Genomic DNA, 21,729 nt, shown 5'->3' with positions numbered 1-21,729 from the left:
TTCTGCTGGTGGCATTGGACTCAGATGATGAAAATGAATATGCATCGGTCTGCACTGTTTTGGATTATTAAGCAGAACCCGTCATTGGCATGGATGCATGTCCGCTGGAAGGATAGTTGAAGCATGAAGGGACATATGAATCTTTACAGCATCTGGCACGTAAATATCTTGCGATGCCGGCTACAACTGTGCCATGAAAACACCCGTGGTCACTTTCAGGTAACACTGTAAACAAGTAGCGGGCACCATTATCTCCTGCAAATGTAAACAAACTTGTTTGTCTCAGCGATTGACTGAAGAAGTAGGACTGAGTGAACATGCAGGCTCTAAAATTTTACATTGTTTTATTTTTGAGTGCAGTTATTTTTTTGTACATAATTCTACATTTGTAAATTCAACTTTCACGATAAAGGGATTGAACTACATTATTTGTATTAGGTGAATTGAAAAACACTATTTCTTTTGTTTTTTACTGTACAAATATTTGTAATAAAAATTATAATATAAAGTGAACACTTAACACTTCGTATTCTATGTGGCAAATGAAATCAATATATTTGAAAAAGTAGAAAACATCCAAAAATATTTAAATAAATGATATTCTATTATTTCTTTAATTGCACGATTAATAGCAAAATTAATTTTTTTTAATCACATAATTATCACGATTAATTTTTTTAATCATTTGACAGCCCTAATTATGGCACTAAACTGATCTTGATGTTCCTGTGGTAAAAAGTCAATAACAGCATTAAACTTCTGGTTATTCAGGAAGTCATATTTTGACATCAGCATTTCGTGATCCTAATATGTAATGTCACCAAAGAGGCGCTTTTATGACCAAAATGGTCCAGACACTTCTGGTCCTTGTTATATGGGGTAACTTTAGGAATATGCTGTCTACACCTTTCATTAACAGCGTCCATGACCAGAGAATTTGGTGTCAGGTGTAAAAACAAGAACTCGGGATCCCTGGCCCAGGTGTAATATTTTTTAATTGGCTCTCTTGCAGGTAGGGCATGCTGCTGCTGGAATTTGGCCCTGTGGTCTTGGCTGGCTCAAGGAGAACTTCATTAAATTGGTAGTTGCACCAGCGCTGAAGTAGAAGTATGTAATATGTCCAGAGGATAGTGATGGGAATCCTGGATTTCTTCCAGGGGAATTTGAAGCATGTTCACCATCTGCTTCAGCAGGTCCTGGAACTGCTGAAAGTCATCAGCTAATGGTGATGATGGAAGCATTGCTGCCTAATCAGGAGATGAAGAAGAGATATTTGTATGGTGGGTGACCTCCTTGTCCACCTTTGCCCCTTGCTCCACAAAGGTCTCCTCTGCTGATTCAGCATAGAGGGGAGGAGATGGAAGGTACTGGAAAATGAGTTCTCCTATGCTCCTTATGAGACTGAATCAGGGACCCTGAAAACTGCAGACAGTACACTGCCCATGGGTCCCAATAAGGCCAAAGGGAGGTAGTCATTGCTGATGATCCCAAGTATTAATAGGCAGAGAACTTGTATCCTGCCTTCCTTCAATCTGCAGAGAATAACATCTCCTTGAGCAAATACTATTATTTGAGCAAATAAACTGGAAAGCCTTGAACAGAAAGCTCAGAGTCTGACTACAAATGCTTTTCTACATATTGTAAAGGAAGTTACAACAGTTCTTTCTGAATGGTAGAAATTGGGAAGTAGTGCATCTCAATACAACATGCACAGCTGTGACTGAGCAGCTCTCGGTACCAAAAGATGTCCAGAAGTCGCAAAGAGGGGAGACTCATGAGGTTACTTGGAGCACAACAGAATGTGGTATGGGCACTGAAGTTTTTCTCGATGTCACTATCCAAGGTTTTGATCATGGGTCTGAGGGTACTGCAGATTCCAGTGAGGCTGCTCTCTTACTAGAACAGGCACAGTAATAGTCTTTGATACCGTACCCTTTATCGGCAAGGTATGGGACCTAGAAGAAGTACAGTTGAACCCGGTTATGTTGCCGGCCTAGGGGTTTGCCAAAAAGCGTCAAGATAACCGATGATTGAGATAAACGAAAACCAATATGGCGGCAATATATTAACATGTGCTTGAAATTTCTTTATGTACATGATGTGCGTTAATAAATGAGAATGTACATGCACGTGTTTTTGGAGGTTTTTTTACACAACAGCGTTGCCGCGATTTGTTTGATGAAGCGATCGGCATGCTATAAAAATGTACATACATGTTTGCTAACAACAAAAGGCATATGTGCACCAACTAACAGCAGAGATTTACCAGTATACAATACAAACTACCGTCGATTCTCGATACAAACCTTTATTATATTCTCCAACATTGCAAACACAAAGATCGCTCACAAAATCACAAAAAACGTGCGGGGTGTAGTTCGTTTTTACAAAAAGCTAACCAGTGTCAAAATTAAATTCGCGAGTCATTTCACTCTGACACAGCTCTGAAAAGTATCGTACACACGGTTACTATGGTTTCTTTACAAAGTCTAAAATGCTTTGTTGCTTTTTGCCTTTAACAGTCTGCTTGAAAACAAATGCTTCAATATTATTTATGCTGTCTAAAACAGTTTCATCTCCTACAAAAGAACCATACCGTCGAATTTTCTGTAGCATTTCTACCACCTCACCAGCTGAGGGAATTGGTTCCAAATCTTCGTCCGCATCTTCTTCATCTTCTTTGTCATTGCCGCATGCAGATGTGCTTGCCTGTGCTGACTGCACACTTGATACAATGTCTTCATCGGTGATCACGCCATCAGTAACGACGTCTTTGTCGATTTCTATGTAATCTCGGAATTCCTGGACAGTGATGGCTAACTCCTGTGCCTCCTCTTCCAAGATAGCATCTGTAAGGCTTGATTTTCCCGCCACTTCCGCGAGTTCTTCTGCGGCTGCACGGCACTGTGCCTGAAACTCATCATCGGAAATATCCTGAATGACGCAGTGCATCCAACAGTTTGAGATTGTTTCCTTCTTCACGTCATTCCAGGCTGATCTCAGGAAGTTCATTGCATCTAGAAGGGAAGGGGTGTACTGTGCCTTCTTTTCATCATGGAGCAGGTATTGGCGCATCAACATTTTCCTGTAGTACACCTTAAGCACTTGGATTATCCCCTGGTCCATTGGTTGGAGCTTACTCGTTGTGTTAGGTGGGAGGTAAAAGATCTTAATGGCCTTGAGACCAGGAACATCCGGATGAGCTCTACAGTTGTCCACGATCAGTGCCACCTTCCTTTTCTCTGCTTGGAACTTCCTGTCCCACTTTTTCACCCATGCACTGAATAGATCTCCTGTGATCCAGGTGCTTGGCTGGCCATCGTAATCACATTGGAGAACTTTGGTCTGCTTAAAGCATCTGGGATTCTTGGACTTTCCTATAACGTAGAGCGGGAGTTTTTGGCTTCCATCCATGTTAGCAGCAACTAGCACTGTAAGTCGGTCCTTCGACTTTTTTCCACCGTGACAAGCCTCCCCACGAAACGCCATAGTCTTGTCTGGAAGGCATTTCCAAAACACCCCAGTTTCATCAGCATTAAAAATGTTCCGAGTCTCATAGGTATCCAAAATTGTGCGCATTTGAGTCTTCAGCCATGAATCCACTTGTTCCTGTTGAACCGCAGCGCTCTCTCCACAAATTGCTTTGAAGACAATGTTGTGCCTCTTTTTGAAACGATCCAGCCACCCCTGACTTGCTTTAAAGTCAGGGTGTCCTAGCTTTGCAGCAAGGATGTCCGCCTTCTCCATCAGCAAGGGACCATTGACGGGAAGGTTTGTTGCTCGCGTATTTGTGAACCATTGAAACAGTGCATCGTTGACATCTTTGTGCTCAGCCACTCTAAGTTTTTTTCTTGCTGGATCAAAGACAGACTTCTCGTACATTTGCTTTATCACGTCGGCCTTCTTTTTCCATCCTGAAATGGTGTTTGCTGGAATGCCATGCTGACGACTAAGGTCTGCCGGTTTTGTTCCTTTTTCTAGCTGCAGTATGATTTCATACTTTTTCTCTATTGACTGATTGTCCAGTTTTCTCTTAACACCTCCAGACATTTTTAGAAGGGAAAAAATAAACAGAATAGCTACCGCATGTTATCCTTCAGACAAGATCAACAAGAGTGAGTGAACTGGCATGGGAGTGAACGACCATACGGACCGTGATCACGTGCTACGTGAACTCAGCACATGCGCAGTGAACCAAGAACGATCATTTTTATTTATATACTAATATATAAGATGCACCCTGGGTGAGGGGTACGTAAAACTTTGTATAAGACGCATCTTATATACACGAAAATACGGTAGTGAGATGGTGAAGTGGCATCGATAACTAACATTTTCAAAAGCCGGCGATTGGTCATGGGGATCGAGATAACGGACGTTAAGTGGCAAATTTGGCCCTCTTTTGTGCTCGAGATATTAGGGTACGGCGACATAAAAGAACCGACATAACCGATGAGAAAATGCTAAGACAAAGAGAATTTGGCGGTTCCACTTCTAAAACGTCGACTTAATACGATTGGCAAGTTAACCGAGGTCGAGATAAATGGGTTCGACTGTATTAGAGTGCTTCATGGTACCCAAAGTACTTAGAGCCTCAACAGCACTCCTCACAAGGCCCTGAGGTCTCTGGTTCCTGAATCTTCTTTGAGAAAGATCTTCCCGTTCTCCTTCACTTATCTGCCCCCCGTCCTTAGTCTTTGAGTGGGAAACTCTTGGAACGAATGAAGCAATTATAGGTACCTTGCTGATAGAGAGTATCAGAGACCAGGATCTCAATGCTGCCTTCACCTTGGAAGCTCTCGTGATCATGATCTCGGTGTAGACAGGACATTAACGGAAGCAGAGGGCTCCTGTTCAGGGAGTTTCCTGTCCCCAGGTCCGAAGTCAGTCTTAAGGCTTTCTCCATCACTAATACACTATACTTAAATCTCCCTGTTTTTGTGGGATCTTCCCTTAAAACAAATACAAATATTCCACTTGCTGGGGATATGCGAGTATCCCAAGCAATATGCTGAAAACCCTCATCACTGACGGGAATCACTTTTCAACAGAAGAGGCACAGTTTACAATCTGGTGAGCCTGGCATCCCAGATACAAGAAAAAAAACCTGACATCTCAGTAAGGGAAAAAACAAAACAAAAAATTCCCCCAAGAAAAAAGGAATAACAGTTCCAACAACTATAAAGTACTAAGAATCCTACAAACTAACTAAAGAACTAACACTACATACTACATTCTAACTCTAAAGAGGAAAACAGGCACACACTAAACTCTCTCTGGTCAAATGTGATTGAGAAAGAACATAAGGCTGTTTACTCAGGCTGCGCTACATTGCCTTGGTACAGGGCACGGAGATGTGACAGACACATGTGCAAGCTGAACAGGCAATGCTACCAAAAATCTCGGCGCAAATTTTTCCATGGGTGAAATTTAAGAAAAATGTAGGGAGAAGTATGGATAAATGTGGAATTCTCACAAAACCTACAGAAAAGTTAAGCCACGGAAATCATTGGTTTAATGGTGTGATTCTCCCAGATAGATTTTTGTGAAAAATCAAGTTACTTTTAAACTTTTTTTTCCACATCTAGATAGAAGATAAAACAACAACTCTGCTGGAGTTTAGACAAGTAGATGGATATATTATTTAAAGTAAAAACTTGAGAAAAAAAATTTAAGTTTTAAAAATAAATTATACTTTGTTTTAAGGTACACCTCTACCCCGATATAATGCTGTCCTTGGGAGCCCAAAAATCTTACCGCGTTGTAGGTGAAACCGCGTTATATCGAACTTGCTTTGATCCACCAGAGTGCGCAGCCCCGCCCCACCGGAGGGCTGCTTTACCGCGTTACAACCGAATTCGTGTTATATCAGGTCGCGTTATATTGGGGTAGAGGTGTATATTGAATCATGTCATTTACGATATCAAAAGTTTGCTGAAGCTTTGTATATTGAGATTTTTACAAAATGCACAAGTTCATTTTTTTAATATATAAACATGAAGGTTCAACCAGTACATAGTATTGTCTTCACTTTCATTACGATATATAGTTTCCTATAAGTTTATTTATGTTCATAAAAACTGTACAGTTCAAAGGCACCCATGAAATAGCTCAACTTTAAAACCTTGCCCTTAATTCCCAACAATAATTTTTCAAGTCACTGCAAAAGTGGGTCTGTTCTATCTCCTCTACATAGCAACATCAAGTGCAGATGCAAAGCAAATTCTCCAAATCTCTCCACCTGATTAAAATCCACTCCTCCTGACAAATCAGCACTTCTTCCTGTTCATCTTCTCATGTACACTGCCTTGCTCAAGTTTCTAATCTACACATACTCTTTATCTCCTCCTATCACTTATTACTGTACCTTATTCCATGCTACTCCTTATCCTTGGAAAACACTTCCTAACCTTATACACTGAGGAATAACGACACCTGCCATTTAAAAACCTTTGTTAAAACTCATTTATTTTGCAAACCCTAACACTAACCATTTAAAGATACATTGTTCTTTTACATATTTATGAACAGCTAACAAAAAAGCAAGCGAACAAACACCTTTTACTTCTCTTCCCCTTGGGCCCCCAAGAAATGTTGTTTCTCTGCTTTTATTCACCATTATCCTTTCCACCTCTTTGTCTATTGTTCTTTCTCTGCAATGTCTGTCTATCTATTGATTGTAAACTGCTCCCAGCAGGGATCATCACTTGCAAAGCAACATATATACCTCAGGCAAAAAGCTTTTGTTACAAATTTTTTTAAAAATATACTACTCTCAACCTGATTTCATCAAAATCCTTGAAATCTGCAATACGGAAATCCTGTAAGATTACGTACTTTCTATATTTTATTGAATTAAAACCCAAAACAGTGACACTGTAAATGCCTGGATCAGAAAGCACTATGAACCCACAACATACTATGAACCCATACAAACAGTGTGAGAAATTTAAAAATAAAAACATTATTTTCAGTATCACAAAACGTTACCTGTATATTTGCAGTTTCCCCACAGAACCCATACAGAAGCACATAGAACATTGTCAGTACTGAGGTAGACTTATTTATCTAAGGAAATGTGACCAAAAATGACATTTAACTCAGGGTGGAATTGTGTTATAAGAATATCAGATGTTCAAAATGTTCAGGTTGCAGTTCACAAAACACACTACTCACTTGCCATTACAACAAAGTATACCCATCTATATTTACTTTAGCATTAATCTCAGCACTGGACATACTGAAAACAAACCATACCTTCTTTATCTGGTTCGATATCTTTAGTCTCAATGTCTGTGCTGCTCATTGGTGTCTTTTCATTATTGCTGTATTGTTGTACTTCAGTATTAGACTGTTTCACCAAATCAGCTCCCTGATTTTCACCAGAAGCTTCTGTTTTTTCCTTTGGCTGATCTTCAGACACAGCTTTTTGCTCATTACGAGGCACAACATCATTGTCACATGCTGAAACATCAACTGGTTCTGCTTTACCATTCTGACATTCTGGAACAGGTATCCCCTCTAAGCTGTGTGCAGATGCCTCACCATTCACACAGTCCCACTTAGATGGAGACTCCTTCCTTGATTCCTTTTCAGCATTCACAGTAAGACTGTCATTTACTAACAGGGATTCATTTGAACTCTCTTCTTCTGTTGACGCAAAACTGTTTTCTTTTCCTACTGTCCCATTGTTAAGTCTCTGTTCTGCATCTATATCCATGATATCACAAGAGGACTCATCGTTTGTCATAGACAGATCTCCCATTTCCTCTCCATTCTCCTCAATGCAGTCTGTGCTGATTTCTAGCTCCCCATTCTCCAGCAGTTTTCTGCCCTCCCCATGATTTTCATCATCAGCAAATTTGGCATCATCTTCATCTTTCTTCAAATTGTTGACTTTTCTCTTTTTAATAATGCCTTTACCCCACTGTGAACGTCGCCTTGATTTCCTCCTTATTCGAACTGAATTGGAAGAGACAGAAAACATGTCACTTTTAAAAGCACATACATCTGCCACACATGGGTTAGGATAATTGACTACATACTAACGGACACCCACCATTCTCAAACTTTCCACAGCTGGGGATTTTCAAATTAGCATTGAGCTAATTCTGCTCCCACTGAAATCAACAGCAAAACGAACTCCCACTGGCTTCAATGAGAGCAGAGTCAGGCCAATGCCGACCACTTCTGAAAATCCCACCCATCCTGGATATTTTACTCTAACCAAGTGTGCAGGAAGCACTAATTGAATTAATCAGTAAGGCCATTCCTCTTTCCTTCTTCACATTCCTCATGAAAACCCACTTCTATTTAGACCACTAAACATCAGACAGACAATTATAGCTGTGGGATGTAGAATTTGAGGAAAGCCAATTTTACTTCACTTTTTTTTAAATCTTCAGATGATTTGGAACTATTATGTTGTGCAAGAATTAAGCTGCATAACCCCATGACCTTGTCCTCCCTCCTACTGTATGCTTTGTTTCAAGTCAGATTATATACTGTCTAGGATGGGGCAGTGTCTTCTAAGGGTGTATACGCATTGTGTCTAGGAACCCCAACCAAAAACCCCTTTTGAGATTATGTTCCTAATATAAACCTCAAACAATAGCTCAGAAAAAGTATTCACCTGTAATGTTGAATTTCAGTATATCTTATAAGATGATGAGAAAAAGTGTATTTTAGTAGATTGAGCAAAAGACAGATAGATGGGAATTGCTGGATTCCAATTTCTGCTATGATACAGATTACTTATACTCTTTGGCAAGTTATAACCACTTTGCAAGAGCTTTTCCATCTAAAAATGGAGGCTGCTATACTTAAAGTGGTCACATTGTTTTCTCTGGAGAGATACTGCCAGCACAAATCAGTATTAACAAGAAGCTCTCTCAAAGTGACTGTCTTTCAAAATGAAAGAAACTACGTCCATTAACTATACCTACCCACCTCACCAGGTCAGTTATGAAAATCAGTGTTCACAAAGTTGCTCTGAAGATGCTAGTACCATGTGAGTGCTGCGCATTAAATGACAAGAGGTCAGAGAAACATAACTAAATGTATTGTTGAGAACGTCTTCCCTGAAATTTAACTAGTTTCAAGACTTTACTAACTACAACATTAATAAAAAAATGTCTAACTTTTTAGTTTAAAAAGTTCTTAAAAGGACACATTCACCTTGAAAATCATATTTTAGGGAAGTAGATTGGACTGAAGAACTTGCGGATCTAAAGGCAGAGGAGGCCTGGAATTACTTCAAGTCAAAGTTGCAGAAACTATCAGAAGCCTGCATCCCAAGAAAGGGGAAAAAATTCATAGGCAGGAATTGTAGACCAAGCTGGATGAGGAAGCATCTCAAAGAGGTGATTAAGAAAAAGCAGAAAGCCAACAAGGAGTGGAAGATGGGAGTGATCAGCAAGGAAAGCTACCTTATTGAGGTCAGAACATGTAGGGATAAAGTGAGAAAGGCCAAAAGCCATGTAGAGTTGAATCTTGCAAAGGGAATTAAAACCAATAGTAAAAGGTTCTAGAGCCATATAAATAAGAAAACAAAGAAAGAAGAAATGGGACCGCTATACACTGTGGATGGAGCGGAGGTTAAGCATAACCTAGGCATGGTCCAATGTCTAAACAAATAGTTTGCCTCAGTCTTTAATGAGGCTAATGAGGAGCTTAGGGATAATGGTTGGATGACAAATGGGAATGAGGATATGGAGGTAGATATTACCACATCTGAGGTAGAAGCCAAACTTGAATAGCTTAATGGGACTAAATCAGGGGGCCCAGATAATCTTCATCCAAGAATATTAAAGGAACTGGCACATGAAATTGCAAGCCCATTAGCAAGAATTTTTAATGAATTTGTAAACTCAGGGGTTGTACCATATGACTGGAGAATTGCTAACATAGTTCCTATTTTTAAGAAAAGAAAAAAAAAGTGATCCGGGTAACTACAGGCCTGTTAGTTTGACATCTGTAGTATGCAAGGTCTTGGAAAAAATTCTGAAGGAGAATGTAGTTAAGGACATTGAGGTCAGTGGTAATTGGGACAAAATACAACATGGTTTTACAAGAGGTAGATCATGCCAAACCAACCTGATCTCTTCCTTTGAGAAGGTAACAGATTTTTTAGACAAAGGAAACGCAGTGGATCTAATTTACCTCGATTTCAGTAAGGCATTTGATACGGTTCCATATCGGGAATTATTAGCTAAATTGGAAAAGATGGGGATCAATATGAAAATTGAAAGGTGGATAAGGAACTGGTTAAAGGGGAGACTACAACGGGTTGTACTGAAAGGAGAACTGTCAGGCTGGAGGGAGGTGACTAGTGGAGTTCCTCAGGGATCGGTTTTTGGGACCAATCTTTTTATTACTGACGTTGGCACAAAAAGTGGGAATGCGTTAATAAAGTTTGCTGATGACACAAAGCTGGGAGATATTGCCAATACAGAGAAGGACTGGGATATCATACAGGAAGATCTGGATGACCTTGTAAACTGGAGTAATAGTAATAAGATGAAATAGTGAAAAGTGCAAGGTTATGCACTTAGGGATTAATAACAAGAATTTTTGTTATAAGCTGGGGACGCATCAGTTGGAAGTAACAGAGGAGGAGAAGGACCTTGGAGTATTGGTTGATCACAGGATAACCATGAGCTGACAATGTGATGTGGCCATGAAAAAAGCTAATGCGGTCTTCGGGTGCATCAGGCGAGGTATTTGCAGTAGAGATAAGGAGGTAGTATCGTTATACAAGGCACTGGTGAGACCTCATCTGGAATACTGTGTGCAGTTCTGGTCTCCCATGTTTAAAAAGGATGAATTCAATCTGGAACAGGTAAAGAGAAGGGCTACTAGGATGATCCGAGGAATGGAAAACCTGTCTTATGAAAGGAGATGCAAAGAGCTTGGCTTGTTTAGCCTAATCAAAAGAAGGCTGAGTGGAGATATGATTGCTCTCTATAAATATATCAGAAGGATAAATACCAGGGAGGGAGAGGAATTATTTAAGATCAGTATCAATGTGGACACAAGAACAAATGGATATAAACTGGCCATCAGGAAGTTTAGACTTGAAACTAGATGAAGGTTTCTAACCATAAGAGGAGTGAAGTTCTGGAACAGCCTTCCAAGGGGAGCAGTGGGGGCAAAAGACATATCTGGCTTCAAGACTAAACTTGATAAGTTTATGGAGGGGATGGTATGATGGGATAGCCTAATTTTGGCAATTAATTGATCTTTGACTATTAGCAGTAAATATGCCCAATGGCCTGTGATGGCATGGGATCTGAGTTACTAAAGAGAATTCTTTCCTGGGTGTCTGGCTGGTGAGTCTTGCCCACATGCTCAGGGTTTAACTGATTGCCATATCTGGGGTCGGGAAGGAATTTTCCTCCAGGGCAGATTGGCAGAGGCCCTGGGGGGGTTTCACCTTCCTCTGCAGCATGGGGCATGGGTAGGGTGACCAGATCACCACACTAAAATATCGGGACACATTGGCCCCACCCACAGTCCACCCCTGCTCCTCCCAGGCTCCGCCCCCACTCTGCCCCAGGTCCCGCCCCCTCCCCACTCAGCCCTTCCCCCCTCTGCGTCCATCCTCATCCCCCGGCTTGGCACTGGCTTGCTGCTTCCCTCCTCAGTCCCCTACCCACCGCTCGCCTCCCCACCCGCCACTCACCCCTACGGTGCTGACTTCCCCTCTACTGGGTGCATGCTCGCCCACTCCCCGCCTCTTTCCGCCCCTGCACCGCCCTCACCTCGCCCCCGTTCCACCTCCTTCCCCCAAGTCTCCGCCCTGCCTCTTCTCTGCCTCCTCCCCTGAGCGCACTGCATACCCACTCCTCCCTCCTAGAAAGCGCTAAGCGCTGCCAAACAGCTGTTTGGCCATGGGAAGTGCTGGAGGGAGGTGGAGCTGGGGGGGAAGGGGAGGAGAAGGAGGCAAGGAGGGAGGAGCTTGGCTGCAATTTTCCCCCGTGGGTGCTCCAACCCCGGAGCACCCACAGTGTCAGCGCCTCCCTCCTGCTGCCCTCCTTACCCGAGTATCGGGACAAATGGTGTCCCGATCATACACTGATCAGGACGGAGGACAAAGGGTTAAATATTGGGACAGATTTGATTTTATCAGGACATCTGGTCACCCTAGGCATGGGTCACTTGCTGATGGATTCTCTGCACCTTCAAGTCTTTAAACCACGATTTGAAGATTTCAATAGCTCAGACATAGGTTAGGGGTTTGACACAGGAGTGGGTGGGTAAGCTTCTGTGGCCTGTGTTGTGCAGGAGGTCAGATTAGATGATCATAATGGTCCTTTCTGACCTTAAAGTCTATGATTCTATGATTCTACCTGAAAAGTGTATACATACTATTGTTATGAGTAACCTCTAAGAATACTAGAGCTGAAAGAGTTTTGAAAAAAAAAATAAAACCATCTCCCAGCTTAGTTTGTGTATTCAACAGCACTTTCTACACAGTCAGTTTCACTGTATTGTTAATGATCAGCTGCATTCATATCATGCACAACTTTGGTGCAGCTCGTATACACTTCTCCAGGTTCTGCAAGAAGGCATTCACCAATAATAGAAGCAGAAAAATTCAAACTGAAGGTGCAGAAGCAGGTGTATACAGAGACAAAGCTCCACTTTCAGGGGACTCCAAATATGCTTGCTCTCAGGCCTACTCAAAAAGATGGTCTAGGTATACTTGGTCCTGCCACAGCATGGTGGGGTGGAGGAGGATGGACTAGATGATCTCTCGACGTCCTTTTGGACCTATATTTTTATGGTTCTATGACCCTTACAAAATACAGCAGGGGAGCAGAAACCATACAACAATTCTTTAAAGGAATTTTCAAATAGCAGAGGACTTACTTTTTAAAAGGTTCTCCATCAGAAAGTTGAATTTTTAAAAAAACAATTTAAAACAAAAAAAGCACAGTTCCTTTAATGTCGGTTCTTTGCTATAAGTAAAAGATTAAATATTTATCATCTCCCAATTTCTACATCAGATGTGGTCAGTTTACCAGTATAATACATTTGTTCTGTCAGCACTGCAAACTCATCCTGGGATCAGAGACCATGATTCAAATACTTAAGCACATGCCTACATTTAAGCATGTGAGAAATCCCATTAAAATAAATGAAATTATTCATGTGCTTACAATTAGATGCGTTTAGTGCTTTGGAGAATCAGGGCCAGAAAGTCTAGCTGGGTTCTTTCCAGTTAGTGCATCATCACCATAATAGAAGTTCAAGACCAAACTAGGCCTTGCCACATCTGTGCAAGCTTAGCTTCACAGGTGTAACTAACCGGGGACATAGTGATCAAAAGAAGTGATTCACAAGAAAAATTCCTCCCAGGCCCTCTCTTTAAGCTGTATTGTCTTTTATTGATAAGAAAAAACAGAAAAAACTTATTTTCATCACTAAAGCAGCACACACAGAGGGAACCAATCTGTTGAATAAGACACTGCATTTTTAAAGAGTTAGTTCCCATAGAAGAAGTGCTTTTATGTTGCAATACTGACAATAATAATAATAAAATAAATAATAATAATAATTGGAGATATACCCATCTCCTAGAACTGGAAGGGGCCTTGACAGGTCATCAAGTCCAGCCCCCTGCCTTCACTAGCAGGACCAAGTACTGATTTTTGCCCCAGATCCCTAAATGGCCCCCTCAAGGATTAAACTCACAACCCTGCGTTTAGCAGGCCGATGCTCAAACCACTAAGCTATCCCTCCCCGCCCCAATATTATTTACAATTTAATACCATCACTGAGAAATTAAAAATAAAAAATTGATGGTATTGGGCAACATACATTATACAGTGGGAGCCCTTCTTGCTGACTGTATTAATTATAACTATAGCACAGATCAAAACAATAATCCAGTTATGTTGCCTTCTATTCACTTTAGTCACCCAAAACATGGCTAAATCTGTACTCCTTTCCTTCCTTCCCAAACTCTCCTCACTTCCCACTTTGTGGTCTACATCATTAAGTCTTGTGACTTAGATGTTGTCTTTAACTCTGGCATGAGCTTAGACGAGGGGTAGTCTATTTTTTGTCAAGGTCCAAATTTCTTGCTCAAGGTATAGTCAAGATCAGACTCCAGAGAAAATAATAAAAAATAATAATAAGTAAATAAAAAGATTTCAGGGTCCATTCAAAAGCATCTGGAAATCTGGATTTGGCCCACAGTCCACCTATTGATTACCCCTGGCTTAGACCTAGACCTATAAACCAAGCAGTGACCAAATCTTGCTGCATCTTCCTCCACACTCTCTAAGATCCAGCCTTTTTCCTCTGTCCATGTAGCTAGAACTCTCTCCAGCCTGTTCCCATCCTGACTGCTGCAACCTCCTCCTCTCAGGTTTTCAAGACCCCAGTTCAGGTCCACTGAAAACATTACTGCTAAGATCATTCTCCTGATCTGTCAAACTGACCATGCCACCCGTCTCGAGTCCATCCATTCATTGGCTTTCCCTTTTTTCACCAGGTCAAAAATGCGCTTCCATGGCTTACTTTTAAGGCCTTTCACAACTTGGATTCTCCATACTAATCTATTTTATTTTATTATATAGAGCCCCACTATCAATGCTAGCCTTTACTGCCCATTTGTCCACTTCTCTCACAAGAACTTTTGTGCTATCCTCCATGCTCCCTTTTATGCATGTGATGCCATCCTCAAATTAGTTTGTAAGGCCATTGCCTTGTCCCATCTACAAATTTCTCCTTAAGATCGCTATCTACTGCTATGCTTATGAGTAACTGCCAAATGATAACAGCAAAGTAGATGGCCAGTTGTCGCTACATAGATTAATCTTATTTGTTTATACCTTATTTTCTATATGAAAACAATTAACTGATTCAAAACCATCTGCCTGTACATGGAGCCTATGTTCTACACGACTATGACTCCATGATTCTCCGGACTAAACAAACCCAATTTTTTCAATCTTTCCTCAGAGGTCATGTTTTCTAGACCTTTAATCATTTTGTCGCTCTCCTCTGGACTTTTTTCCAATTTGATTTGTCCACATCTTTCCTGATATGTGGCACCCAGAACTGGACACAATACTCCAGCTGAGGCCTTATTAGTGCTGAGTAGAGTGGAAGAATTACTTCTCGTGTCTTGCTTACAACATTTCTGCTAATACATCAAAAGTATCAGTGGGGTAGCCGTGTTTGCTGCTTTTACAGATCCAGACTAAGAGTCCTGTGGCACCTTACAGACTAACTATAGCTGTTAGTCTATAAGGTGCCACAGGACTCTTTGCTGCTTTTACATGATTTTGTTAGTTGTTTAAAAAAGCCTCATCCACCTCTTTTTCCTATAATAGACCCCCTACCATGGCATCACCTTTGTTTTTTACTCCTTTTATCTTTAACCAGAGACTTTCAACAAATCTGTCTCCAATTTCCATCTCAACCTCAAGACAAGATCTCCTCTTTTTTTCCCCCTTGCCTGTCCTTCCTGAGCAATCTGTTCCAGTCATGGGTATTATCCCCCAAGTCTCTCATGCCAACTATGACATAGCTGTGTTTATTCACCAGTATTCTAGTTCGTCCTATTTATTCCTTATACTTATTGCATTAATATACAGATATCTAAGATATTGATTTGACTTCCCTCCATGTTCCCTCTTGCCCCTGCTATAACTGCCCATGCTCCCCCACAGATTCCGGTCCTTCACCAGGTCTCCATGTTTTTTACTTACCTGTGGGCTTTTGTCTCCTGCCTCCGTCAAACCTAGTTTAAAGCCCTCCTCATTAGCCAGTTTGTATCAAAAGATACTCTTCCCTTTACTCACCAGGTGAACCCCATCTCTGCTCAACAGTCCTTCCCCCCAGAACAGCACCCCATGGTCAAGGAAGCCAAAGCCCTCCTGGTGACACCATCTGCATAGCCACGCATTCACCTCTAGGATGCATTAGTCTCTGCCTGGGCGCCTACCTTTGACCAGAAGGATTGAAGAGAACATCACCTGCACCCGCAGAGACCTGTATGGCTGGGTCTGCACTTCTTGCCCACAATTGTTTTACCATTGTTATGCTATCATCACTGCAGTTCTATTAGAAGCAGCAACACTTGGAACACTAGCCTGACAAGGCATCAGCAGCTACCAGCATTTTAACCAGTGTCAGTCATCTTAACCCTTCAGTTCCAGGTGACAGCTAAAATGCCATCAGATACTGGTGCTGAAATTCCAGAGTAAACAGTGCAGATTTTGGTCCCAAATGCAGAAACTGGTTAAAATTGTCAAAAATATTGGGCAGCCAGTCTTCCCTCTCCTCCCTCAGGTGCTCTCGCTTGTTTTAGAGTCGCTAGTCAATGCTAGTTAATGTCTGCTAAGCAGTCAGAAGTCAAAGAAAATGGAAAGGAAACTGAATAAATGGAATTTGAGTGGAGGGAGTGAGAATGAAAAGAGGATGAGAAATGAAAATAGAATTTTTTTCTTTTTAACGTTGCTATAGAAAAATTGTCACCATCCAAAAAACAAAAACAAAAACAAACAAAAAAAAACTCGCAGCAGAGCTTTCTTTACCCTTCCACCAGAGGGTTAACAGACATCAAAACTTAGGTCATTTGCAAATACTGGTGAAGACTAATCTATCCAAAGCCACAGCTTTTACTTAAATAATACACTAAACATTGGTTTTATTCAGGAAGTACTTTTCCCCCCAGTCATTTCCTTGGTTGGTCTCAGCAACAGGCAGTTTCGCAGACAGCATGGCTACTCTAGTAGCATAAAGTCAGTAATATGTTTCTCCTATTATTTTTACTTGCTGTGAAATAAATTTTAATCTGAAGTTTGGAATTTAATTCTATTTTTAATACTTCACTAGCTTTAAAATAAATCTACAAGAATTTTCCTTCCTGCAATTGTCAAACACAGATAAGACATTTGGAGCACCTCTCACTCCACATAACAAGCTGTGCAGGTTCTTATGCAAGGAGAACAGCACTTGGTCAGTCTACTCCACCAATTTAATACCGTTCTGTTGAATACAGCAAAAAAGCAAATCTTCCCCACAGGGACCATCTGGATGTAATATTGAAGCATCTGACTGTAAGACAGCAAAATAATGTGCTACATGCTCCATCTACTGGCAAGACACAGCAATATGAACTCAGTTTTATTACAGCAACATTGCCATAGTTAAAGGGGCACTTCTAGCTGTCGTAGCCTCCAAAATCTATTTTTAACTGCTTCAGCAGGGACAACACACACCACCAGCACCACTTCTATCTCTCTCGCTCTCTCTCTCTCTCTCTCACACACACACACCCTGTCACTCATGCAATACCACTGTAAACCCCACTCACCCTTCACTCATGTCACTAGTGTGGTTCCACAAAACTTACACCCAAGTCACATTAGTGCCACCTCCACATAGGGCAAAGTTAGATGCCATGGTGATAAAACACCCTTGAGTCCACATGATCCCTGTGTACACTACATCTTTCCTTGTTGCTAACACTGGTGGATCTGATGAATTACAGGTTCCCTATTTCGCCAGAGTACAAGGAGCCTACACAAAGCTATTTTTAGCAAATATTCCCCATTGGAACTACCAGATTTAATGTGCACAATTGTAAAAACATTGAAAGCTGCCAGAGCCTAGGACAGCCACCAATGTAACTGAACTAGGGGTAACAAACAGTCTTAGGATTTTATATTTTTGGTATTTATTTTAAATTAATTTTAATCTGACACTCCAATGGCCTATTTGTTAGCCAGGACCTCGGAATTGCTATAGCTTCATTTTATAATTGCAATCTCTACTATTTTCTTTTATATAGTTAGTAAACACTGGGTTTTGTCTGTATAGACAGCAAAGCTCTAACAGCTTTCGAAAAGGATGCAGAACTTAATACAGAGGTAACTGTAGCAGGACCGCTTGGAAATAGTGACCATAATACAATAGCATTCAACATCCCTGTGGTGGGAAGAACATCTCAACTGCCCAACACTGTGGCCTTTAAGTTCAAAAGGGGGAACTATACAAAAATGAGGGGGTTAGTTAGACAAAAGTTAAAAGGTACAGTGACTAAAGTGAAATCCCTGCAAGTTGCGTGGGCCCTTTTTAAAGACACCATAATAGAGGCCCAACTTCAATGTATACCCCAAATTAAGAAAAACAGTAAAAGAACTAAAAAAGAGCCACCGTGGCTTAACAACCATGTAAAAGAAGCAGTGAGAAATAAAAAGACTTCCTTTAAAAAGTGGAAGTCAAATCCTAGTGAGGCAAATAGAAAGGAGCACAAACGCTGCCAACTTAAGTCCAAGAGTGTAATAAGAAAAGCCAAAGAGGAGTTTGAAGAACGGCTAGCCGAAAACTCCAAAGGTAATAACAAAATGTTTTTTAAGTACATCAGAAGCAGGAAGCCTGCTAAACAACCAGTGGGGCCCCTTGACGATCAAAATTCAAAAGGAGCGCTTAAAGATGATAAAGTCATTGCGGAGAAACTAAATGGATTCTTTGCTTCAGTCTTCACGGCTGAGGATGTTAGGGAGATTCCCAAACCTGAGCTGGCTTTTGTAGGTGACAAATCTGAGGAACTGTCACAGATTGAAGTGTCACTAGAGGAGGTTTTGGAATTAATTGATAAACTCAACATTAACAAGTCACCGGGACCAGATGGCATTCACCCAAGAGTTCTGAAAGAACTCAAATGTGAAGTTGCGGAACTATTAACTAAGGTTTGTAACCTGTCCTTTAAATCGGCGTCGGTACCCAATGACTGGAAGTTAGCTAATGTAACGCCAATATTTAAAAAGGGCTCTAGAGGTGATCCCGGCAATTACAGACCGGTAAGTCTAACGTTGGTACTGGGCAAATTAGTTGAAACAATAGTTAAGAATAAAATTGTCAGACACATAGAAAAACAAACTGTTGAGCAATAGTCAACATGGTTTCTGTAAAGGGAAATCGTGTCTTACTAATCTATTAGAGTTCTTTGAAGGGGTCAACAAACATGTGGACAAGGGGGATCCGGTGGACATAGTGTACTTAGATTTCCAGAAAGCCTTTGACAAGGTCCCTCACCAAAGGCTCTTACGTAAATTAAGCTGTCATGGGATAAAAGGAAAGGTCCTTTCATGGATTGAGAACTGGTTAAAGGACAGGGAACAAAGGGTAGGAATTAATGGTAAATTCTCAGAATGGAGAGGGGTAACTAGTGGTGTTCCCCAAGGGTCAGTCCTAGGACCAATCCTATTCAATTTATTCATAAATGATCTGGAGAAAGGGGTAAACAGTGAGGTGGCAAAGTTTGCAGATGATACTAAACTGCTCAAGATAGTTAAGACAAAAGCAGATTGTGAAGAACTTCAAAAAGATCTCACAAAACTAAGTGATTGGGCAACAAAATGGCAAATGAAATTTAATGTGGATAAATGTAAAGTAATGCACATTGGAAAAAATAACCCCAACTATACATACAACATGATGGGGGCTAATTTAGCTACAACGAGTCAGGAAAAAGATCTTGGAGTTATCGTGGATAGTTCTCTGAAGATGTCCACGCAGTGTGCAGAGGCGGTCAAAAAAGCAAACAGGATGTTAGGAATCATTAAAAAGGGGATAGAGAATAAGACTGAGAATATATTATTGCCCTTATATAAATCCATGGTACGCCCACATCTCGAATACTGTGTACAGATGTGGTCTCCTCACCTCAAAAAAGATATTCTAGCACTAGAAAAGGTTCAGAAAAGAGCAACTAAAATGATTAGGGGTTTAGAGAGGGTCCCATATGAGGAAAGATTAAAGAGGCTAGGACTCTTCAGTTTGGAAAAGAGAAGACTAAGGGGGGACATGATAGAGGTATATAAAATCATGAGTGATATTGAGAAAGTGGATAAGGAAAAGTTATTTACTTATTCCCATAATACAAGAACTAGGGGTCACCAAATGAAATTAATAGGCAGCAGGTTTAAAACAAATAAAAGGAAGTTCTTCTTCACGCAGCGCACAGTCAACTTGTGGAACTCCTTACCTGAGGAGGTTGTGAAGGCTAGGACTATAACAATGTTTAAAAGGGGACTGGATAAATTCATGGTGGCTAAGTCCATAAATGGCTATTAGCCAGGATGGGTAAGAATGGTGTCCCTAGCCTCTGTTCGTCAGAGGATGGAGATGGATGGCAGGAGAGAGATCACTTGATCATTGCCTGTTAGGTTCACTCCCTCAGGGGCACCTGGCATTGGCCACTGTCGGTAGACAGATACTGGGCTAGATGGACCTCTGGTCTGACCCGGTACGGCCTCTCTTATGTTCTTATGTTCCTACCAAAGAAAAGGCAAGATATACCCCTCAAACGTGCCAGTAAAAGATTCTGACCCTACAAAAATATTTTACCCAAAATACTGAAAAGTCTACCCTGCACTTACATTATTGCTTAAGAAATCTGACTGACAGTAAAAAAAAGAAATATCATAGAGGCCTGGGTAAGAATGATCCATGTTTTCAAAGTAATGTGAAGTAGAATTAACTATCAAGTCTAAGTGTGAAAACACTATGCCAGGGATATTATGAAAATACCAACACCACTGAATTTTACAATATGGATAGTGATGCACAAGAGAAGTAGCAAACACAATCAGAAGCATATGGTCAAATTTAGCTCTTGGTGTCAACCCAGAGTAACTTCATTTACTTCAGTGGATACCAATATATCAGAAGAGAATGTAGTTCATAATAAAGAATAGGCTAAACTGAGCCAAGCCGAAGACACCTGTCAGTTGGTATTTTCAGGGATGAATTTTCAATTCCTATTGGAATAATCCTTTTAGGTCATCTACAATGTGACATAGCTTCAACCAATGGTAGTAAAAGTGGAAGCCACAAATTAGATGCAGCTCAACTGTCTTTTCCACCATGTCATCTAAGGTGACCAGACAGCAAGTGTGAAAAATCAGGACAGGGAGTGGGAGGGTAATAGGCACCTATATAAGACAAAGCCCCAAATATCGGTACTATCCCTACAAAACCGGGACAGCCGGATACCCTAATGTCATCTAACCCTGAGAAACACAATTGCACTGATACAGAGAGAGACCTTGAGCTTTAATCAGTGAGAAACAAGCATTCCAGAATACATTACTAACATTAAAATTAAAAGTATGGCACCAATTTCACAAAGTAGTAAACAGGTGAAATCCAAATGATGGGACTTTGTGATATAAAAAATGCACAAGTCTTGGTTATTCTTGACCATAAATCTTTATTTGATAAAATTTAACTTCAATTCTCTGCTAAACTTGTTTTAGTAGTAGTTTAGAATAAACAATCCTATTTTTTTTTTTACGATTTTGCAAAGCCATTGAAATATCGGAGGAAAAAAAGTCTCATAAGAACATAAGAACGGCCGTACTGGGTCAGACCAAAGGTCCATCTAGCCCAGTATCCTGTCTACCGACAGTGGCCAATGCCAGGTTCACTCCCTCTGGGGCACCTAACAGGTAATCATCAAGTGATCTCTCTCCTGCCATCCATCTCCACCCTCTGACAAACAGAGGCTCAGGACACCATTCCTTACCCATCCTGGCTAATAGCCATTAATGGACTTAACCTCCATGAATTTATCTAGTTCTCTTTTAAACGCTGTTATGGTCCTAGCCTTCACAACCTCCTCAGGCAAGGAGTTCCACAAGTTGACTGTGCACTGCATGAAGAAGAACTTCCTTTTATTTGTTTTAAACCTGTTGCCCATTA

The 21,729-nt window shown here is 40.9% G+C and overlaps 1 protein-coding gene across 1 annotated transcript in view; it reads right to left on the bottom strand.

Annotated features, from left to right (window-relative positions):
* Positions 1 to 21,729, bottom strand: part of ATAD2B (ATPase family AAA domain containing 2B) — a 149,764-nt gene that overhangs the window by 13,859 nt on the left and 114,176 nt on the right. The window contains exon 25 of the mRNA XM_045011276.1: positions 7,258 to 7,962. Coding sequence (XP_044867211.1) covers positions 7,258 to 7,962 — 705 coding nt within the window. The remainder of the gene's footprint in view (positions 1 to 7,257; positions 7,963 to 21,729) is intronic.

Source organism: Mauremys mutica, chromosome 3, assembly GCF_020497125.1.
Source record: "Mauremys mutica isolate MM-2020 ecotype Southern chromosome 3, ASM2049712v1, whole genome shotgun sequence".
Lineage (NCBI taxonomy): Eukaryota > Metazoa > Chordata > Testudines > Geoemydidae > Mauremys > Mauremys mutica.
This window is presented reverse-complemented; position numbering and strand designations above follow the sequence as displayed.